Genomic DNA, 23141 nt, shown 5'->3' on the forward strand with positions numbered 1-23141 from the left:
GTAAATAGACAGTTATATCCCATATTGCATAATTGACTAACAGATAGCAAATTATATCCAAGAGACTCTACTAGAAACACATTACAGATAGAGTGCTCATTTGAGATTGCAATTTTACCTAACCCTTTTACCTTGCCTTGATTCCCATCACCGAATATTATTGAATCTTGGGAATCTTTATTCTTGACGTAGGAGGTGAACATCTTCTTCTCCCCCGTCATATGGTTTGTGCATCCGCTGTCAATAATCCAGCTTGAACCCCCGGATGCATAAACCTGCAAGGCAAATTTAGGCTTGGGTCTTAGGTACCCAACTCATGTTGGGTCCTGCAAGGTTAGCACAAATATCCTTAGGGACCCAAATGCAAGTTTTGTCTCCCTTGCATCTTGCCCCTAATTTTCTAGCAACTATCTTTCTATCCTTTCTACAAATAGCAAAAGAAGCATTTAAAGCATGATATATTGTAGAAGGTTCATTTACTTTCCTAGAAACATTAACAACATTTCTCCTAGGCATATTATGAACAACATTTCTCCTACCAACATTTCTATCATGCACATAAGAAGAACTAGAAGCAACCATGGCATGAGAATCAAAGGCATTATATACATTACAACTCCTATAAGCATTTCTAGGTTGTCTTCTATCATAGTACATAAAGGCATGGTTCTTTTGCACACTACTAGCCATAGGGGCCTTCCCTTTCTCCTTGGCGGAGATGGGAGCCTTATGGCTTGTCAAGTTCTTGGCTTCCCTCTTGTAGCCAAGTCCATCCTTAATTGAGGGGTGTCTACCAATCGTGTAGGCATCCCTAGCAAATTTTAGCTTGTCAAATTCATTCTTGCTAGTCTTAAGTTGGGCATTAAGACTAGCTAATTCCTCATTTAATTTGGAAATTGAAACTAAATGATCGCTACAAGCATCAATGTCAAAATCTTTACACCTATTACAAGTTTCAACAATTTCTACACAAGAATTAGATTTACTAGCTACTTCTAGTTTAGCATTTAAATCATCATTAAAACTGTTTAACTTAGCAATAGTTTCATGACAAGAAGATAATTCACTAGAGAGCATTTCATTCCTCTTAATTTCTAGAGCAAGAGATTTCTGAGCTTCTACAAATTTATCATGCTCTTCATACAACAAATCCTCTTGCTTTTCTAAAAGTATATTCCTATCATTCAAGGCATCAATTAATTCATTAATTTTGTCTACCTTGGTTCTATCTAATCCCTTGAATAAGCATGAGTAATCTATCTCATCATCATCACTAGACTCATCCTCACTTGAAGAAGCATAAGTACTAGTATTATGAGTGCTTACTTTCTTTTCCCTTGCCATGAGGCAAGTGTGACGCTCGTTGGGAAAGAGGGATGACTTGTTGAAGGCGGTGGCGGCGAGTCCTTCATTGTCGGAGTCGGACGAAGTGCAGTTCGAATCCCACTCCTTGCCAAGATGAGCCTCGCCCTTTGCCTTCTTATAGTTCTTCTTTTTCTCCCTCTTGTTCCCTTGATCCTGATCACTATCATTGTCGGGACAGTTAGCAATAAAATGACCAAGCTTACCGCATTTGAAGCATGAGCGCTTCCCCTTGGCTTTGGTCTTGCTTGGCTGTCCCTTGCGACCTTTAAGCACCGTCTTGAATCTTTTGATGATGAGAGCCATCTCTTCATCATTAAGTCCGGCCGCCTCAATTTGTGCCACCTTGCTAGGTAGCGCTTCCTTGCTTCGTGTTGCCTTGAGAGCAAGGGGTTGCGGCTCGTTGATCGGACCATTCAAGGCGTCGTCCACGTACCTTGCCTCCTTGATCATCATTCGCCCGCTAACGAATTTCCCAAGAACTTCTTCGGGCGACATCTTGGTGTACCTGGGATTTTCACGAATATTGTTCACCAAATGAGGATCAAGAATGGTAAATGACCTTAGCATTAGGCGGACGACGTCGTGGTCCGTCCATCGCGTGCTCCCGTAGCTCCTTATTTTGTTGATAAGGGTCTTGAGCCGGTTGTATGTTTGTGTCGGCTCCTCGCCCCTTATCATCGCGAACCGTCCAAGCTCGCCCTCCACCAACTCCATTTTGGTGAGCAAGGTGACGTCGTTTCCCTCATGAGAGATCTTGAGGGTGTCCCAGATCTGCTTGGCATTGTCCAAGCCGCTCACCTTGTGATACTCGTCCCTGCACAAAGAGGCTAGCAACACAGTAGTAGCTTGTGCATTTTTATGAATCTGTTCATTAATAAACACAGGGCTATCCGAGCTATCAAATTTCATTCCACTTTCCACAATCTCCCAAATGCTTGGATGGAGAGAAAACAAGTGAGTACGCATTTTGTGGCTCCAAAATCCGTAATCCTCTCCATCAAAGTGAGGGGGCTTGCCAAGTGGAATGGGGAGTAATTGAGCATTTGAACTATGTGGAATGCGCGAATAATCAAAAGAAAAGTTTGAGTTAACCGTCTTTCGTCTATCGTAGTCGTCGTCGTCCTTTTGGGAGGAGGAAGATTCGTCGCTGTCGTAGTAGACAATTTCCTTGATGCGCCTTGTCTTCTTCTTCCTCCCGTCTTTTCTTTTGTGGCCCGATCCTGAGTCGGTGGGCCTGTCATCATGGAGCTCGTTGACGAAGGACTCCTTCTCCTTGTCGTTGATCACCATCCCCTTGCCTTTAGGATCCATCTCTTCGGGCGGTTAGTCCCTTTCTTGAAGAGAACGGCTTTGATACCAATTGAGAGCACCTAGGGGGGGTGAATAGGTGATCCTGTAGAACTTCAAAAACTTAAGCCACAAAACTTGGTTAATTGTTAGCACAGTAATTTGCCAAGTGGCTAGAGAAGGATCTCAACACAACACAATAACCAAGAGATATCAATCACAGAGATGGCACAGTGGTTATCCCGTGGTTCGGCCAAGACCAACGCTTGCCTACTCCACGTTGTGGCGTCCCAACGGACGAGGGTTGCAATCAACCCCTCTCAAGCGGTCCAAAGACCAACTTGAATACCACGGTGTTGCTTTGCTTCTCTTAATCCCGTTTGCGAGGAATCTCCACAGCTTGGAGCCTCTCGCCCTTACAAAAGATGTTCACAAAGAATCACAGAGCAAGGGAGGGATTAGCAACTCACACACGACACAAAGATCACAGCGAATACGCACACGCAAAACCCAGACTTGAGCTCAAGAGACTAGCACACTAGAACGGAGCTCAAATCACTAGAATGTCGAACAAGTGCGCAAGAATGAAGTGTGAGTGATCAATGATGCTCAAAGGATGCTTGGTGTTCTCCTCCATGCGCCTAGGGGTCCCTTTTATAGCCCCAAGGCAGCTAGGAGCCGTTGAGCACAAATCTGGAAAGCCATTCTTGCCTTCTGTCGTCGGGGGCACCGGACAGTCCGGTGCACACCGGACACTGTCCGGTGCCCGATTTCCTTCCTAAAATGGCGCGGCCGACCGTTGCAGATCTAGGAGCCGTTGGCGCACCGGACATGTCCGGTGCACACCGGACAGTCCGGTGCCCCCTTCCGACCGTTGGCCCGGCCACGTGTCGCGCGCAGATTCCGCGGCCGACCGTTGGCCCGGCCGACCGTTGGCTCACCGGACAGTCCGGTGCACACCGGACAGTCCGGTGAATTTTAGCCGTACGCCGTCGGCGAATTCCCGAGAGCGGCCACTTCACGCCGAGTCAGCCTGGCGCACCGGACACTGTCCGGTGCACCACCGGACAGTCCGGTGTGCCAGACTGAGCAGAGTCTTGGCTGTACACAGCCAAGCCTTTTTCACCTCTTTTCTTTTCTTCTTCTTTCTGTTTCTAACACTTAGACAAGTATATTAGTACACAAAACCAATGTACTAAGGCTTAGAAACATACCTTTACTCTTGATTTGCACTTTGTCCATCCATGAGCATAAATTCACATTTAAGCACTTGTGTTGGCACTCAATCACCAAAATACTTAGAAATGGCCCAAGGACACATTTCCCTTTCACATCCTTGTCGGAGGAGGAGTCGGTGGAGCTCTCATCGGAGTCCCATTCCCGACACACGTGGGCATCGCCGCCCTTCTTCTTGTAGTACTTCTTCTTCTCCTTCTTCCCCTCTTGTCGTCGCCCCTGTCACTATCACTAGATAATGGACATTTAGCAATAAAATAACCGGGCTTACCACATTTGTAGCACACCCTCTTGGAGCGGGGTTTGTAGTCCTTCCCCCTTCTTTGCTTGAGGATTTGATGGAAGCTCTTGATGATGAGCGCCATCTCCTCATTGTCGAGCTTGGAGGCGTCGATGGGGAGCCTACTTGATGTAGACTCTTCTTTCTTCTCTTCCATCGCTTTGAATGCGACGGGTTGTACCTCAAGTGTGGAGGTACCGCCTTGCTCCAAGTCGACGATTTGTTTGGAGCCTTTGATCATTAGTTCAAAGCTCACAAACTTCCCAATTACCTCCTTGGGAGACATTTGCTTATATCTAGGATCACCACGTATTAATTGAACTTGAGTAGGATTATGAAATACCAGGGATCTAAGAATAACCTTGACCATTTCATGGTCATCCCATTTTGTGCTCTCGAGGTTGCGCACTTTGTTGACCAAGGTCTTGAGCCGGTTGTACATCGCTTGTGGCTCCTCTCCTTGGTTGAGGACGAATCGACCGAGCTCCCCCTCGATCGCCTCCCTTTTGGTGATCTTGGTCACCTCATCTCCTTTGTGTATGGTCTTTAGGACGTCCCAAATCTCATTGGCACTCTTTAACCCTTGCACCTTATTATACTCCTCTCGACATAGAGAGGCGAGGAGTATAGTAGTGGCTTGGGAGTTAAAGTATCGTATTTGGGTGACCTCGTCCGAGTCATAGCCTTCGTCCTCTACGGTAGGTACCTGCGCTCCAAACTCAACAATGTCCCATATACTTGCGTGGAGTGAGGTTAGGTGATGCCTCATCTTATCACTCCGCATACAATAATCCTCACCATCAAAATATGGTGGTTTGCCTAATGGAACGGAAAGTAGAGGAGCACGCTTAGAGATACGGGGATAACGAAGTGGCATCTTACTATACTTCTTGCGCTCATGGTGCTTAGAAGTGACGGATGCCGCGTCAGAACCAGAGGTGGAGGGCGACGAAGAGTCGGTCTCGTAGTAGACCACTTTCTTCATCTTTTTCTTCTTGTCGCCACTCCGATGCGACTTGACGCGAGGAGGAGATTCCTCATTCCCTTTGGCGTCGGACTCCCTTGATGGAGCCTTCCCGTGGCTTGTGGCCTTCTCGCCGATTTCCATCTCCCTCTTGGCGGATCCTCCCGACATCACTTCGAGTGGTTAGTGATGAGGACATCCTCCACTATTACCCGTTGGCAAAGATGCAATTGGCCTAGTTGGCCCAATTGTAGTCGGACGGCGACCGTGTGAGCCTCAGAATTATCCCACCTCGCTTAACTTGGGAAGAGGAAGCCACTTTAAAAGGGAGAGCCACCCTTCTCCCATTGGACTAGTCTTTTGGGGCGATTGGGCCTTTCCCTGAGTTGGGTGTGCTTAATGAACTGTTGGGCTCTGGGCAACCCTAATTTGTTGGGCCTCGGCCAACCCCACCTGGGTTGGGTGTATCATCTGGTATCAGAGCTAGGGCCCATTTTAAGAAGGTGGGAATGATGAGGACATCCTCCACTATTACCCGTTGGCAAAGACGCAATTGGCCCAGTTGGCCTAATTGTAGTCAGACGACGACCGTGTGAGCCTCAGAATTATCCCACCTCGCTTAACTTGGGAGGAGGAAGCCACTTTAAAAGGGAGAGCCACCCTTCCCCCATTGGACTAGTCTTTTGGGGCGATTAGGCCTTTCCCTAAGTTGGGTGTGCTTAATGAACTGTTGGGCTCCGGGCAACCCTAATTTGTTGGGCCTCGGCCAACCCCACCTGGGCTGGGTGTATCAGTTAGACTCTAAATGAAGCATCAGGCTCTGATACCAATTGAAAGTCGCCTAGAGGGGGGTGGATAGGCGGAATCTGAAATTTACAAACTTAAGCACACACTACAAGTCGGGGTTAGCGTTAGAAATGAATTCGAGTCCGTAAGAGAAGGAAAACAAATCAACTAAGAAATAAAGCGGATGAACACGGTGATTTGTTTTACCGAGGTTCGGTTCTAAAGAACCTAGTCCCCGTTGAGGTGGTCACAAAGACCGGGTCTTTCAACCCTTTCCCTCTCTCAAACGGTCACCTAGACCGAGTGAGCTTTCTCCTTAATCAAATGGGTCACTTAGACCCCACAAGGACCAAGACACACTTGGTGTCTCTTGCTTTGATTACAAGTCACTTGAGAACAAGAATGAGGAAGAAGAAAGCGGTCCAAGAAACAAGAGTGCAAAGAACACGAACAAAACACTCTCTCTAGTCACTAGGTGTTTGGAGTGAATTTGGGACTTGGAGAGGCTTTGATTCTTTTGAATTGTGTCTAGGAGTGAATGCACTAGCTCTTGTATTGAACGTGAAGTGCTGGAAACTTGGATGCTTGGAGTGGTGGTGGTTGGGGGGTATTTATAGCCCTCAACCACCACATAGCCGTTGGGGATGGCTGCTGTCGATGGGCGCACCGGACAGTCTGGTGTGCCACCGGACACTGTCTGGCGCGCCAGCCACGTCACCCAACCGTTAGGGTTCGGGAGCTTCTGACCGTTGGAGGCTTTGTCCTCTAGTGGCACCGGACAGTCTGGTGCCGCACCGGACAGGCACTGTTCACTGTCCGGTGCGCCTCTGACGACTGCTCTGACTTCTGCGCGCACTGTTCGTGCACTGTAGCTCTGTGTCCACGCTTTTGCAGTCGACCATTGCGCTGGATAGTCGTTACTCCGCTGATGCACCGGACAGTCCAGTGAATTATAGCGGAGTGCGCCCTGAGAAACCCGAGAGTGGAGAGTTGGACGTTGTACGGTCCTGGTGCACCGGACACTGTCCGGTGACAGACCGGACAGTCCGGTACGCTAGAGCATGCACTCTTGGTTTCTTTGCTCCTTTGTTTTTGAACCCTTTCTTGAATCTTTTATTGGTTTGTGTTGAACCTTTATGCACCTGTAGAACATGTATTCTAGAGCAAACTAGTTAGTCAAATTATTTGTGTTAGGCATTCAACCACCAAAATTATTTATAGGAAAAGGTTAAACCATATTTCCCTTTTAGGTGCTTTTACATGGAAAGCCCACACGAGGGCCAAGCACCCGGTCGAGTAACTCCGTAGAAAGTTGTGGACCATCTCATGCACAAGTGGTGCTCCGCTTCCGGACTCCTCTCAGACGCTCCCCGTCGCCTTTGTTGTCGAACTTCCGACCAAAACGACGTGGGACTCCTTCCCTCCGGTACACGGTGGCGGTCACACCACAAACTCGGTTGGTGTGGTCTCGCAAGACTCTTATCCCACTCGATACAATTACAGTGGCTCGTGTAAGTTCCAAGGGGTTTGTGTGGGTTTTGAACCTTACTCAATCTACTAGGAACAACCTAGAGCCAGCGCAGTAACAACCTAAGCACTTCGCAAAAGCACCTACGCTAATCACCAAGTGATTCTATTAAGCACTTGGATGTTTAGAGCAATGAAGATGTGTCTCACTTCACTTGGTATGATGCTTGGTCTCTCACACCTTTAAATGGTCGGTTGTGGGTTCATATAGAGCCCTGTCGGAGAGGAAATCTACGGCCGGGTGGCGGAGTACACCTGCCCTAAATCCTAAGATGAGGAGGGGCCTAGGCGTTTTGCTTGTTAGTTGGAATCTAGGAGGAAACACAAGAACACACAAGGATTTAGAGTGGTTCGGGCCACCGGAGCGTAACACCCTACTCCACTGTGTGATGTATTGCTCGAGAGCTTGTATGAACTTGTGAGTGTCTGAGTGAGCCTAAGATTGGATCTGTCTTGTAACGTTGCATGCCTCCCCTTTTATAGCTAAAGGGGGGTATGCACAAAGGTCCTGAGCCCCGACATGTGCGCCCAGAGACATAAAGAATATAGCACTTGGGGCTACAAACGTTTGCTGCTGGAGCAATCTTCTTGTGCCCTGACATCCGAGATCTGCGCGTCTTCGGCGTGCAGGGGTGGCTTCTCGTAGAAGGGATGATGAGCACAGTGCGCCGCTCGGCACGGGCGCACTGTTTGTCAATAGACTGGACAGGCACGCTGTCTGCTGGGTGACCCTGACGCCGCCTACCAGTGGATTGGATAGGACGCATTAAATGCTGAGAGGGCATGTCGCCCGTCAGCGTGGTTGTAGGCGGCACGTCCTCTCCACAATAAATGTAGAGGTTGCGCGGCGTTATGGGCCTTACGTTAGGCACAACCCGTTGGCTTATATCACGGGCCACAAGCCACGAGACAGCAGCGGGTCTCTACCTGAGCGGGGAGCGTAGGGCAGGGCCTGGACGCGTGTCAGCACCGGACCCTTACTCAAGCCGGGGTCCTCCCCGTCTCGGGACCTTGCTAAGGCCCGGATCTTACTCGGAGGGACCTGAGGCCTACCCGAGGGACCCGGCATGCCTTCTTGGGAGCTCCGAACTTGTACGCACAGGGGTCCGGTGTCCTACTGTGGAGGTCCGGACCCAATGATGCATCCTGGGATGTATTACCTTTCCTTGCCACGTGGTGCCTTTAGACCTGCCCATGTGGTGGGGTCGGGTATCGTTCTCCGTGTGACCTGGAGACGTCGTACATGTACGGTGCCTTCATACTGTAGAAGAGGGTACCCCTGATTCAGGGTACCGACAGTGGCCCCCAGGCCCGCCTCAGGGGAGGATACGAGCCTGCAGGTGGGGCCAAAGCTTGATTAGCGGTTGGCTTGCTGCTCCTGCGCGCCTGTCAACGCAATTACTGCCGGCCCGCCTATGGTCATGCCGACTGCCACGCCTATTCCCACGGTTGACTGGCCCGTGATTTTCGTACTTAATGCCACCGCTGGGTCTGCGCGGGCTGCCTCGAGTCGCTACACTGGTTTTGAAAAGTTATCTTTTCAGTCTTCCATGGTGGCCCCGAGAAGACGTGGCATTGGCGCGAGCGGCGGTGCGATTTTTCCGCACCCGGTAACCGGCATGCCGGTTGTATGACATGTGGGCCTGGGCCCCCATGTTGGACTACCGGTTGCAGCGAAGCTGAGGGGGTGCACAACCGCGGGGCGGTCGTACACTTCTTGCGTGGCGGTTCGCCTTTTCGACCGCTGGTTTCGGCGAAGATGAGGGAGCGCTTAACCGCGGGGCGGTTGCATGCTCCTTATGCGGCGGTTCGCCTTCTTGACCGCTGGTTGCTCCGAAAATGAAGGGGCGCATAACTGCGGGGCAGTTGCACAGTCCTTGTGCGGTGGTTCGCTTTCTTCATGCTTTGGGTCAGTCTGTATGACATGTGGGGCCTGGCCCCCGTGTCATAGGGTGGGAACCCTGGAGCACGTCGGGGGAGACTTTGCCCGTGACGCTTTGGGGCGCGAGTGGGGAGATCTGCCTTTAAAAAGGGGTCGATCTCCTGAGCAGTAGCCATGCCTCGCTTCTCTTGCATTCATCGCGCCCTTTCGTCTTCGGCGCCTCCATATGGGCTGCGCCGATGTTCTCTGGAGGGATCCGTGTCAGGGCCGCCCCCTCCGGCGATCTCACCGCCGAAGGGCTCGCACTCGTGGTGGTGCTGCCGATCTTGTCTTCTTCTTGCTGCTGCTAGAGGAGCGCAACCCCGTGGGGGTTGGCGCTCTTCTGCCATTGTTTGGCTTCAAGGATTTTCATCATGCAGCCCGGCCGCAACCTCCCGCCAGTGGTCATCTAGAGGGATGACCACCAGCCTTGTGGTGGAGAGAAGCGAGCCGGGCTGCGACCTCCCCCCTGCCCTCAGCTTCAAGGATGTTCATCATCCGTGCTGGGGAGGAGGGCGAGCCGAGTTGGGGTCCCACCTTCCGCATGGGCTGGTGGTCTGCTTCTTCCTCCAGCATTCGGGGGAGAAGGGCGTTCACCAGCCTTGCGGAGGAGGCGAACTTCGGGTACGCGGGACCGGCCGACTACGGGTACCGCCGGCTGCCGCGTGCCCTGTTCCCCGGCTTGGATGGCCTCGGCGCCGCCTCCAACGCTGCCTCCTGTCATTTGATTGGGGCGTGGCTGCCCGTCCACCGCACGGGCGATGGTCGCGCCGTGCGCAGGTCCGCCACATCCACGGCTTCTCCCGCGCCGGCGGCCGCACCGGGGGGCGGTACAAGACGTCGTATGCCGCGGGGGCGGCGGCCGCGTTCTTGGATGGTCTTGTCCTCACTCCCGCAGTGAGGACGGGAGCGAGGACCTCTTTGCGTGTGCTGAGGCAGCCGCCGCCCACCGATGCAGAGGTGGCCGCTGTCGTCGGCGCTGAGGTGGTCGCCGCCGCTGGTGAGGCTGCCTGTTGCAGAGGTGGTTGCCTCCGCTGGCGAGACCATCAGTGCCTCCTGCCGCCGAGCCTTCTGATTCTTTGGCTTTAATGGCCTCGTTGTCGCCCCCCCGTAGGAAGACGGGGGCAAGGACCTTCTCACAATGGCGCACGTGCTGAGGTGATCGCCATTGCTGGCGAGTCGTCGGTGCAGAGGTGGTCGCCGCCGTCGGTGCTGAGGTGGTCGCCTCCGCTGGCGAGCCGCTCGGAGCTAGCTATCCCACGGCCCTACTGGTGTGGAGGTAGTTCATACCTGCAGAGTAGAGATGGAACTAGGGCTCCACTTGAAAACAGATGTAATACTTTTGCTTTTTGTAAGGTACTCAAGAGTACTATTTATTAAGTAGTATTAGCACTTATCTATTTTCAACTTGTTTCTGTTGTGTAAGGTATTGTTGACTCCTCCCTGCCCCCCCCCCCCCCCCCCCCGCCTAGGATGCAGGCTTGATGTGTTGAAGCTGGATACCAACGTATCTGAAAAGGTTGTCAACAACTCTTGGGAGGCAACCTCGTCGGGGTCTGGATCTGTACACACCTTCAGCTAAGGAGCATTAGTAGTACACTCGTAGGGTTCCCTGTCTGATATTAGTCATCCTTTGATACATGCTCGGGACTCGTAGGTTTCGATCCGGGTGGCCAAGTTGCGTGTCTGGACCCCCTCGGGTCACGGTTCTAGATACTAGGACACTTGTCTCAGGGTGGTGGAGCGTGCAGGCCCACGGTACGGGACCAGGCTGAGCGGCAACACGGGCTCCGGATCACCCCAGAAGACTAATGACCATTCTCTAGTTCCGGTCCCGAGGTTGTCGGACGCACAGGACTTATAGCCCCAAATACTAGGTACCCGTCACGGAGTGGTGGAGTGTGCAGGCTTTCGGGTACGGAACCAGGCTAAGTGGCCACATAGGCTCCGGACCACCCCATGGAATGGGGTCCCGTTCTCTAGGGCCGGCTCCCAGGCTGTCAGACCTCCCAACTTTTGTATTGGGGGCCCTAAACTGCAGGCCTGGCTGCTCAATTCGGATGTCGTCATGTCAGTACAGATGGGATCCGTACGGGTGGGTTAGATAAAAAGTATTATCTGAAAAAATACTGCAAGGTAAGACCATGGAGCAGTGAGATGGAACTATAATAGAGGCTCAACTGAGGGGGTAGTTTTTCTTTATAACTCATCATGCATGGGTGTAGACCAACAGACCGGGTTTATGGGGACAGACCCCACCGGGTTGGCGTACCCGTATGCGCTACTTAGTTACAAAAGGGAAACTAAATTGACCCCTCAGACTTGCTCTATGGATAGAAGTTACAGAGATGTTCCGGCATCGGGGTGAGGGACTCCTTCAGTCGTAGCTAGATGGTTGCCCTCGGGTCGGTGCATTCCCGTTACCTTGAAGGGTCCTTCCCAGCTGGGGGAGAGTTGTGGAGCCCTTCTTGGTTTGGTACTTGTCGTAGGGCTAGGTCCTGACCCTGGGTCCCCATCTACAATTGACACGGGAGCCCTCACCTTTGGTTGTGGCCATTCTTGTATGTACCTGTCGGAAGCCTGGACCTGTGGGGAATCCGGAAGGGTTTCCAGAGGAAGGCAAGCTTTAGCTCCGTAGACCGGGGAACTTGGGGTCTGTCTAGTTGTCTCCACCGGAGTAGGAGCCTCCAGCGAAGACATCCTTCAGGTCCCCTTCAGGTGACTAGTACCCGAGGTCCCGTTCAGCCGCGGCCACCTCGCCGTCGTCCACCTTTTCTTTGCCAGGTCGGCGACGAGGTGAGGAGCCATCTTTGGAAGACTGCTCGCGCCGCTCACTGACATGTTTCGCGAGGTCAATGATCTCGCGACACTCCGCGGCGCTGTGGCGACCGTTGGGATGTACAGGGCATGAGCCACTGTTACCCTTCTGCAGTCGTGGATGTTTGTTGCGGTCGCCCTGGCCTCCGGTCGTGGCTGCGACAACTAGAGCGGTGGACCGCGGCTTCTGGTATTCGCGGTCCTTCTTCTTTTTCTTCTTTCTGTCCCGGGGGACGGCACCCGAACCACCCGACTGGGCAGCTCCGGTTTGTGAGGCCGAGTGCCATGCACGACCCTCGGCGGCTCTAGCGCATTTATCGGCCAGAGGGAAGAGTGTGGGGACAGTTTCCACGTCATGTGTGGCCAACTTCTCCAGCATTTTTTCGTCATGTACTCCCTGTCAGAAGGCCGTGACGATGGAAGCATCAGAAATACGAGCGGGAGATGAACTTCCAGAGAGTCTCCTCGGGCTCCTACCTCACCACATGGAGGTGGGCCTCCACACCGTGCTGTTGGTAAGCACTGGCGAAATTCGCAACGAACCGCGTGCAGAGCTCTTCCCAGGAGTAGATTGACCCTAGGGCGAGGTTCATGAGCCAAGTCCGGGCTGGTCCAGACAAGGCGATATGAAAATATGTTGCCATCACAGCGGTGTTTCCACCTGCTACCGTGATGGCGGTGACGTACACCTACAGGAACTCCGACGGATTTGACGTTCCGTCGTACTTTTTCGGTATGTGCGGCCTGAACTTGGGCGGCCAAGACGCTGTGCAGAGATGGTCCGCGAGAGCGGCGCAGCCCACGCCGGCTAGGGGGACACCCACTTGGGATCGGGTGCCCATTGGTGTCTGCGGTGCTGCCGCAGCGAAGTTTTGATCGAGGTTGCGGCCCTCGATGTTTTGGCGGCGCTCGCGCGCCCTTTCCAAAGAGATACGGGCGTCCTCTCCCACGCGTCTGCGGTTGAGCTCGGCCCGGAGGTCGTTGGTCTGTGCGCCCCTTACTGAGGGCGAACGCACAGATGCCGACGCCTCATGTTGGCGCCGAGATGACCGTGGCTTTGACCTGGTCAAGGTAGAATGTGCCATGCCGAGCAGTCGGTCGACGTCGTCCCACCACTGCTTCATGGCCCCTGGTGAGGCTGTGGAGCTTGGAGGGTGGCGCAGCAACTCCCTGGCTGCTGACAATGCTCCCGGAGCCGCCCTCGACGGAGTCCGGGAGGTCTGTGCAGTCATATGCTGTCGTGCAGCACGCACAGCAGCGGCGCCCGGCATTGGGCGATTGGAAACCTGTGGCGTGGAAGAAACAACTTCTTCTTCCACTAGGAAATCCGTGGAAGTCTCGGCGCGGTGCTCAACGATTTGCACCATCATGCTTGAGCAAGGGAACAAGAAAAAATTCTAATGCCTAACCCCTACCTGGCACGCCAAATGTCGGAGAGGAAATCTCCGGCCGGGTGGCGGAGTGCACCCGCCCTAAATCCTAAGATGAGGAGGGGCCTAGGCGTTTTGCTTGTTAGTTGGAATCTAGGAGGAAACACAAGAACACACAAGGATTTAGAGTGGTTCGGGCCGCCAGAGCGTAACACCCTACTCCACTATGTGATGTATTGCTTGATAGCTTGTATGAACTTGTGAGTGTCTGAGTGAGCCTAAGATTAGATCTGTCTTGTAACGTCGCATGCCTCCCCTTTTATAGCTGAAGGGGGGTATGCACAAAGGTCCTGAGCCCCGACATGTGGGCCCAGGGACATAAAGAATATAGCACTTGGGGCTACAAACGTTTGCTACTGGGGCAATCTTCTTGTGCCCTGACATCCGAGATCTGCGCGTCTTCGGCGTGCAGGGGTGGCTTCTCGTAGAAGGAATGATGAGCATAGTGCGCCGCTCAGCACGGGCGCACTGTTTGTCAACAGACTGGACAGGCGCGCCGTCTGCTGGGTGACCCTGATGCCGCCTGCCAGTGGATTGGACAGGACACATTAAATGCTGAGAGGGCACGTCGCCGTCAGCATGGTGGCAGGCGGTGCGTCCTCTCCGCAATAAATGCAGAGGCTGCACGGCGTTATGGGCCTTACGTCAGGCACAACCCGTTGGCTTATATCATGGGCCACAAGCCACGTGGCAGCAGCGGGTCTCTGCCTGATCGGGGAGCATAGGGCAGGGCCTGGACGCGTGTCAGCACCGGACCCTTACTCAAGTCGGGGTCCTCCCCGTCTTGGGACCTTGCTAAGGCCCGGACCTTACTCGGAGGGACCTGGGGCCTACTCGAGGGACTCGGCATGCCTTCTTGGGGGCTCCGAACTTGTACGCACAGGGGTTCGGTGTCCTACTGTGGAGGTCCGGACCCAATGATGCATCCTGGGATGTATTACCTTTCCTTGCCACGTGGTGCCTTTAGACCTGCCCATGTGGTGGGGTCGGGTGCCGTTCTCCGTGTGACCTGGAGACGTCGTACATGTACGGTGCCTTCATACTGTAGAAGAGGGTACCCCAGATTCAGGGTACCGACAAGCCCCAACCCCAAAGTCGTCGTTGGAGGATAACAGACTTTTTGCTTGGCACCAGACCGGTCTGGTGCCCTCCACGTCAGCTAGCCTTTGGGCAGCCTGACTAATTCCCTACAACTGTGCAGAGGTCTGGTGTACCACCAGACCAGTCCGATGATTGCCACGTTAGATGAATGTTTCTTACTAGCCGTTGCCAATCATTGAGCTGAGGTTCGGTGCACCTCCAGACTGGTTCAGTGCACCACCTGGCTCAAGTGCCCGACAACATGCTCTCTGTGTACTCGGTCTGGTGCACCAGCCAACAACCCATCTTCTTGATCTTCAATCTTCTTTGCTTGGGCTCTTCTAGTCTTGTGTCTTAGACTTTTGTTGAATATTTGTAAGTCTTGTATTGGTCTTTTAATGTCTTCTCTGATGTGTTGCATCCTCATAGCGTTAGTCAAGTCACTTTGCATCCTATGAACTACAAAACACAAACACTTGCAAACTCGTTAGTCCACAGGTCATGTTGATCATCAAACACCAAAATCACTTAATCAAATGGGTCAGGGCCCATTTTCCTTACACCTTTATCCCCGCCCCTTTTAGTCTAGCCATAGATGGTATCCCGATCCATGGCTATGTCTCCCTCCCCTCTCCTCATGCATGGCCATGGGCTAGAGGCCAAGTCGCTACTCACTCTGTCCTCTTTGCCCGTGTGTGTGCAACAAGTCGGCGACCTAGCTAGGCCATAGTAGCGGCTACGATTCATGTCTTGTGTGACACTGTTGAACAATAGGGCCCACATGGTAGTGTCATTTATAGGTTGGGCCCTCTTATCAGTGACCCTTATAGTGGTTCCTTTTCTCCTTGCATGTAACTACTAACTAGCGGCAGCGCTGCCCTCTCTCTCTCTCATCTATTGTCGTCTCGAGCTCCCAAACCCTAGCCAATGACAAGGTCTCACCATCATCGATCTCTGCCATTGCCATTTTTTCGGTGTCCTAATAACCCCCATGTTGTTCACGAGGAAGTACGGAACCTAGCTTAGTTGATATCTAAGTGTGTAATCTTCTTCCCCTCCACATTCATCAATACATCATACACCAAGAGAACATATATTATTATGCTTCTATGGCCTAAACCTCTATAAATCATTTGTGTGCTGGTAGCTAAAGTGATAATGACTCGAGCCATTATTCTAAAACCTTAGAGACCCCTTTTCTCCTAGTTTGTAGTCCCGATCAAAAAAGTCAGAACTAAAGCCCGTTCTTATTTTTTTATCACCATATAAATCCATCTTTTCTAGGGCAAACACGACATTTTTTCAGACTTTAGTCCTATTTAGAACCTCTATAGCTAATAGTTAGTCAGCTAACAAATTGTTAGTTAGGTTGAGCTAGCTAATAAACTAATTATTAGCCGTGAGTTAGCTAATGATTAGATAGGGTGTTAGATAAGGGTGTTTGCAACCTATATAGCTATTTTATTAGCTATCTAATAGCTCTAGAGGTTCCAAACATGATCTATTATACTACTAAGGGTTTGTTCGTTTTGCTCCCAATCTATGTGGATTGGGTGAGTTTGAGTAGGTTTTAATTCGAAATAAGTCAAAATCTTTTATATATTTTTTTCTAATCTCATCCAATTCATATGAGATATAAATAACTCTAACACATGTCACATGTGTAGAAACGGCTATGGACGAGCGCCAACTGTATGTGTCGCCCCTAGGGATGACGTGGGGTTATAGCATGCTCTTTACTTGGGATCCATGAATGCTCTGTAATTCTGTACCAAGATCGAAATCAGTGGCTAAGAGGGTGTTTGGTTCGAGGAATCATTTCATCCAAAATGTAGTGGTGCATCATGGGTCCATTCCTCAAATTTGGTGGGATGACCTCATTCCTCATATTAGTACTAACTAAATAACTATAAGGAATGAGGTGATGATGGATCAACTCAATCCATTCCACAAACCAAACAAAAAAGTGAGGAGTGAGAAGACGATGGACTAGATCATTCCTCAAACCAAACAGCTTATAAATGTAATTCTGTACCAAGATCGAAAACAGTGGCTAAATGTTTGCTAATTTAGTATCTTTTCCGACCTCAAATGTAGGTTTTTTAATTAGCTTTTTTATTTTTCATCTAAATGTAAGCTATCCTAGAACATTCACGCAATTTTTACCTTTTCATTTCTTCTTTAATCTTTATCCTTCATTGCAGATTCTACAACTGCCACAAATTAGTGGGTCACCATTTCAAAGTGAGATATGAACGGAGGACAGCAAGATCATTTGATCTAACTACTTTCTTGAACCTACTACATATATAAATATACAATCTCCTATATTTGAAATCAAAGGGAGGGTAGCTAGACACATATATTAGGAGTTTCTCAAGTGTAAGTGGCGACAAGAAACAATATCTGTACTCATCCTTACCACATCATCACCTACTTAGAAACCTTAACCGAGTCAACAAAAAAAAAGAATAGCATGCATGATTATATGTCAACATCCATGACCAAGCATGAACTTCTCAAGGTCGGTAGCCCCCTCTCTAACTCGCCACCAAAATCCAATATATATATATATGTACAAACACACATGAAAACTTCAAGACACCACAGTACTACAGACATTCTCTTTCTATCTGCCTCTCCAATCAAACCCCAAATTCATTCCTATCAAAATGGCACCTCTGTCAGGGCCAACAAGCAAGAGTAAGAAGAGAGCTCTCCGACACGTCCTCCTCCTCTGCCTCCTCCTCCCATGTATCTCCCAACCACTCCCGGCTCCTTCCCCATCTCCAACGGCGGCGCCTCCGGCGACGACGCTTCCCCTCTCGCCGTTCAACGATCGCCTCGACGCGGCGTACATCGCGCTCCAGGCGTGGAAGCACGCCATCATCGAGGACCCCAAGAACCTGACCGCCGACTGGTGCGGGCCCTTCGTGTGCAACTACACCGGCGTCTTCTGCACGGCGGCGCAGGACGACCCGCACATCCTGACCGTCGCCGGAATCGACCTCAACCACGGCCGCATCGCCGGGTTCCTCCCCGACCACATCGGCCTCCTGGCCGACGTCGCGCTCATCCACCTCAACTCCAACCGCTTCCACGGCACGCTGCCGCCGTCCATGCAGCACATGCGCCTCCTCTACGAGCTCGACGCCAGCAACAACCTCTTCTCCGGCGGGTTCCCGTCGTTCCTCACCTCGCTGCCGTCGCTCAAGTACCTGGACCTGCGCTTCAACAGCTTCGACGGGGACCTGCCCGACGCCGTGTTCGGGCGGCAGCTCAACCTGGACGCACTGTTTGCCAACAACAACCGCTTCAACGTGACCCTGTCGTCGCAGAGCCTGACCAACTCCACGGCGTCGGTCATCGTGCTCGCCAACACCGAGCTCACCGGCTGCCTGCCGCCGAGCATCGGCGACATGGCCGACACGCTGGTGGAGCTCATCCTCCTCAACACCAGCATCAGCTCCTGCATCCCGCCGGAGATCGGCAAGCTCAAGAAGCTCAGGGTGCTGGACCTCAGCCACAACGAGCTCGCCGGGGAGCTGCCGGAGAGCGTCGGAGACATGGAGAGCCTGGAGGTGCTCAACGTGGCCTACAACCAGCTGTCCGGCGTGGTGCCGGAGAGCATCTGCCTGCTGCCGAAGCTCAAGAACCTGACCGTCGCCGGCAACTACTTCTGCGGCGAGCCGGTGTCGTGCCTCCACGTGCCCCTGCGCGACGACCGGATGAACTGCATCCCCGAGTGGCCCCACCAGCGCACGCACGAGGAGTGCATCGCCTTCGAGCACCGCCCGCCGGTGCACTGCGGCGCCAACGGCTGCATTGTTCATCACCCGCTGTGAAGCTCCGGCATACGCATACGCATGCATGCATGGCCATACATGCATGTGGGTTCTATCGAAACGGTGACGGTCTTTCTGCGACTAAAAAATGGTATTTGCTATAGGCAAAGTTGTTTTGGATCATAAATTCGCGTGATTTTGATTTGTGTCGTCGGTGCCAAAAACGTGTATTTGGTAGCGAGGACTGGGAGTGGGTGTATTAGTTTTTTCGCCTTTGTTCTTTTCCTTCTAGCTTTTTGTTACCTGCACATAAAGGCATACATGCATACGGCTAATGTAAACCCAACAAAAATGTGACATGTAACTATATATGCCTAATTTAAGAATTTGAATAAGGGGGTCAAAAAGTCTTCACCCTCTGCATCTTTGTTTTCATTGTTATAGTTACCCACTTGCTGAAGAATTAATTAACTGTTCATACATACACTTAGGCAGATCGTTATACATGGTTTTTCTAAAGATATACAATTGTATTTTAAAAAAAACTGTAAAGCCTATTGAGGAAATGAACTCTATACTATTGCTATAACGTCTTAGTAACTATATATATATATGCATCATGTATTATTGTACGCATGCCACTAATTTCTATAGTGCATATTATTCTCTAAATCTACGTGCATGCAAAACCTGCCAAAAGTTATGAAAATTTATAGGTAACATATACATTATATTCCTCTAGTCAAAAATCGTTAGCATGATGCCTACCGCGTATGTAATTTGGAGCCTAATATATAGAAAGAACTTTCATGGAAATTAGCTTCATATATAACTACTTGAGCTAGTGCACACGCACTTAATAAGCGTTTATTAGGCCATGTTTGGTTTATTTAGTCTAAGGACTAAAGTTTAGTTAGGGGACTAAAGTTTAGTCACTAACATATTTGGTTCTAGGGGCTAAAAATAGTAAGAATATACTAAATGACTCGTAAAAAGACTAAAATGACTTTTAACATTCTCCTGCTATTAGTGCAATTGAACTAAATGAAGGGTAAATGTGGAATTAATATGGTTTAGTCCCTTTTAGCATATATGTGAAGGACTAAAGACTAAATCATTTTAGTCCATATTTTAGTCCTAGTGTTTGGCAAAAAAGGGACTAAATGAGACTAAAAACTAGAGACTAATCTTTAGTCCCTCTAACCAAACACCCCCTTAATATTATTATCATCTCGATCGCTTATGTGTCGGTATCTTAACAATGATACTCCCTTCTTCATAAAAGAATATTAAACTCGAATTCTAGTAAGCTATGGACCTGATCTGCTTATGTAATACACAAACTACCACATGGGTCTATCTCCATCAAATCTTTGGTCACTTTTGATATGCACGGCTCAACTAGAAAAGATAAATAGAAGAAGAGGAAACGGAGGATGCGTACATAATTTTTTCCCTTGAAAAGGCCTTCATATATAAACCATAAAGAATGGCCGGCGGCTCTTTAAATATTTTTACTTTCACACTCAAAAGTTGTTTGTTTCTTACCCTAGGAAACACGCGGGTTAGGAAGTGGTGCTAGCATTGGATTATGCTTCAATAATCATATTTATGTTTTTTGTATGACTTCTTTTTGTTACTTATATGAGTATTTAATTTCTTGGCCACATAGGTTGACTTCAATCAAATTTCTTGGCCAACTTTGGTGTTCATTTTGTTGTCCTCATGGATTTTCATGTTCTCTAATTTGGTCTAAAACTAGTCTAGCTCGTGCTAACGCTACGATCCCGGGGAGAGGAGAAGTCGATAGGGCAGCGACGCAAGTGAGGGAGAGGGGAGGAGCAGCGTGTTGTGGGGGAGGGGGAGGGGAGTGATGGTCCAAACAATATTGTCCATTGGATTTAAGTAAAAGAGATGGGGTTATCCAGCGATGTGAACTCTTTGTTTTGATGATGTGTTAAATCTGGATGCAATTTGTTTTGTGGATTTAGTGGAGGTTATGGTGTGAGGATGATTTGGTTAGGTGAATTTTACAAAGTTTAAACTGGTGGATTATATAGTGGTACAGATCCGTAGATCCATAACAAATGGATAGGAGTTTGGAATTTATATGTGTTCAGAGTTGGAGGTTCAAGATTTGCATGTGATTCGTTTCAAGACACGCTCGAATTAGGGACAAAGGTACATTAACAACCTAAAATTCAAAATCCACATAGAATTGCACGTCCCTTTAATTTGCTTCACCAACCGACTGATACGATCCAAGGTCAAAAGTTTTCCTTTCTCTAGCCTTCTTTATTTTGTCCTAACGCACCGCATGACAGTGACAATCAATATATCCTAAAGTCAATTTTGCAAACTCAGGACAAAACGTTCTATGCCATATTCCAATTAATCATTAAAATTTGACCGAAGAATAGTGCGTAAAGTTGATTACATGATGGTGAAGATCCCAAAATATAATGGAGCCGGAAAGGCGAACGACCAATGATTATGCGTTGCACTTAAAGAGTGATTTGTTACTATGAAGCTTCGATCATATACTTAATTTTGTTGTCATACGAGTGGGGTCAGATGTTCCACAAAAAATGATAAGTGGGGCCAGTGGGTCACGTACGTAACCTGTCGATAATGACGCGTTACCTCTTAAATAATCTAGGCAAGTCATTTTCTTTGGCAGTAAATGACACAAGCGTCAACTGATTAGCCGTTCAAGAGAAAGGAAGGGTGGGAAAATGACTACATGTAAAAATGCAATGGAGTTACAGAGAAGGTAACTAAGTAACTAACCGTGTAGCCCGCGCCAATTCATTTTTTCTTGATAAAGCCTGCATATGCATGTGGCCTGTCTCTTGTTTTCTCTTTGCACGATATGCATGGTTCTTTGTTTTAGCAATAATTGTCACTGGAACATCATATATATATTTGCATGCGTTATGGATATGTCAAGTTCCAAATTTTTGTGAATGTTCAAAATACATTTTTAATTACTTTACATGATTCCACCTATTAGGTTTTCTCCACCATATATTTGGCTGGTTTAAGGGCTCCTCATCCCGTCCCTTCAATCTGTGTTGGAGATGCACCATCATGATGGATCCTACTGATCTTTATTTACTCTTTAGTAGTTTTTGTTGAGGTGGTTGGATAATGTAGTATAAAGCATTTTGGTGGGCAATCTCTTTCTTCTCTTCCTCTTTCCCCAAGTGATGGTAGACACGACCATGTATACGATACGCCCTCCGCCATCGACAATGTTAAACGGTGATTGGGATGAGTCCAGGTTCTACCTTTAGTGTGGACATATAGTTTATAATATAAATTTAAATAGTTTTAAAAATATTTTTAATCTAAATAATAAACAAAATGATTTATCAAACTGTCTTTTAAAGGTTTACAGCTCTATCTCCACGATTTTCTAGAGCAGCTAATGATCTACTCTACCAAATTCTCTGGAGTTAGAACTATCCCAAACAGTACAGATTCTGAACAAAGTTCTTTTGTGAGTAAAATTACGGGATTGATATTTTGTTGGGGAAGGTTCAAATTTAGTAACACTAAAAAGGACTTGGTTGGGAGCAAGGATATTGGAGAGAATTAGAGAGGCTAAAATCTTCTTGCTATTTAATTTGGATAGCAAGAAAATTTTAGTCCATCCAATCTCTTTAGGTATTTTTTCTCCAAACAACCCATAAAACATATACTACCTCTCCCACCTACCCGGCCACCCAAAAAAATGATGATTTGTCGTTAGGACCCAAATTTATCCCACAAACGCTCAATGGAACTAGGTTTGATCTATGTCAACTTGATATTATGGTTTGTATGCTCATTTTTTTAATTAGCGGCTTATTTTCTAGTTATCTTGGATCACATTTAATAAATAGGGATACATGGATGGTTTTAATTGCTCACTGATACATACATATTAATTAATAAAAATCTTAGAACATCAAGTGTTGTAAGTGAATACTAGCATATTAGGCTATCTCCATCAGCTTACTCATCCTCGTACCCGTATTCAAACTCTAGTCTACAAATAATACAATCTACTACAAAACAGTGTTTTAAACAACTATACGAGGCGGCCCTCAATACATTAATTGTTCGTTATATATGATCATGGCACCCAACGCACGTAGGATGCATCTTGTAGTGATGAGAGTAATCGTCAAAATTCAATAAAACTTCCCTTTTTATCGAAAAACACATATATGCTGCGCCTGCGAGCAACAGTTGGAGAGACGACGTTAGTGCTATGCTGATTCCTTGCTGAGGCAACAAAAATCAATGGTGGTGCAGTGGTCTGTGCGGTGAGCCGTCACAGTTAACTTCAAATCTTCGATTCGATAGCACGTTGGGCCCGTCCCTTTGACCATGCATCCATCCTCCATTCATCTTTGATGGTGGGCCATCGATCCGTCCCACATATAGATCATGCCATGTTGTAGCACGCAGCCTGTCGAGCGAGTGCAAATGATGAGGTACGTGATCTAGGGTTAGACAAGATAAAGTTTTTTTCTCTTTGTCTGAAACACGGCCTATTTAATAATGTCATGATTCAGTACGGCGCACAGTACGATACACAATTAAAAAATAGGTCTGTGTTGTGCTTGGGACGCCTTCTCAGTCTGCAGTGCCAGCTCAGCTCGACACAATTTTA

At 49.1% G+C, this 23141-nt stretch overlaps 1 protein-coding gene across 1 annotated transcript; it reads left to right on the plus strand.

Annotated features, from left to right (window-relative positions):
- Positions 1 to 17274: 17274 nt before the first annotated feature.
- Positions 17275 to 18913, plus strand: LOC103643710 (leucine-rich repeat extensin-like protein 6). The gene has a single exon (XM_008666884.2). The coding sequence runs from the start codon at positions 17366 to 17368 to the stop codon at positions 18536 to 18538; it is 1173 nt and encodes a 390-aa protein (XP_008665106.1). The 5' UTR covers positions 17275 to 17365; the 3' UTR covers positions 18539 to 18913.
- Positions 18914 to 23141: the final 4228 nt, after the last annotated feature.

This window comes from Zea mays, chromosome 1 (assembly GCF_902167145.1).
Source record: "Zea mays cultivar B73 chromosome 1, Zm-B73-REFERENCE-NAM-5.0, whole genome shotgun sequence".
Taxonomy (NCBI): Eukaryota; Viridiplantae; Streptophyta; class Magnoliopsida; order Poales; family Poaceae; genus Zea; species Zea mays.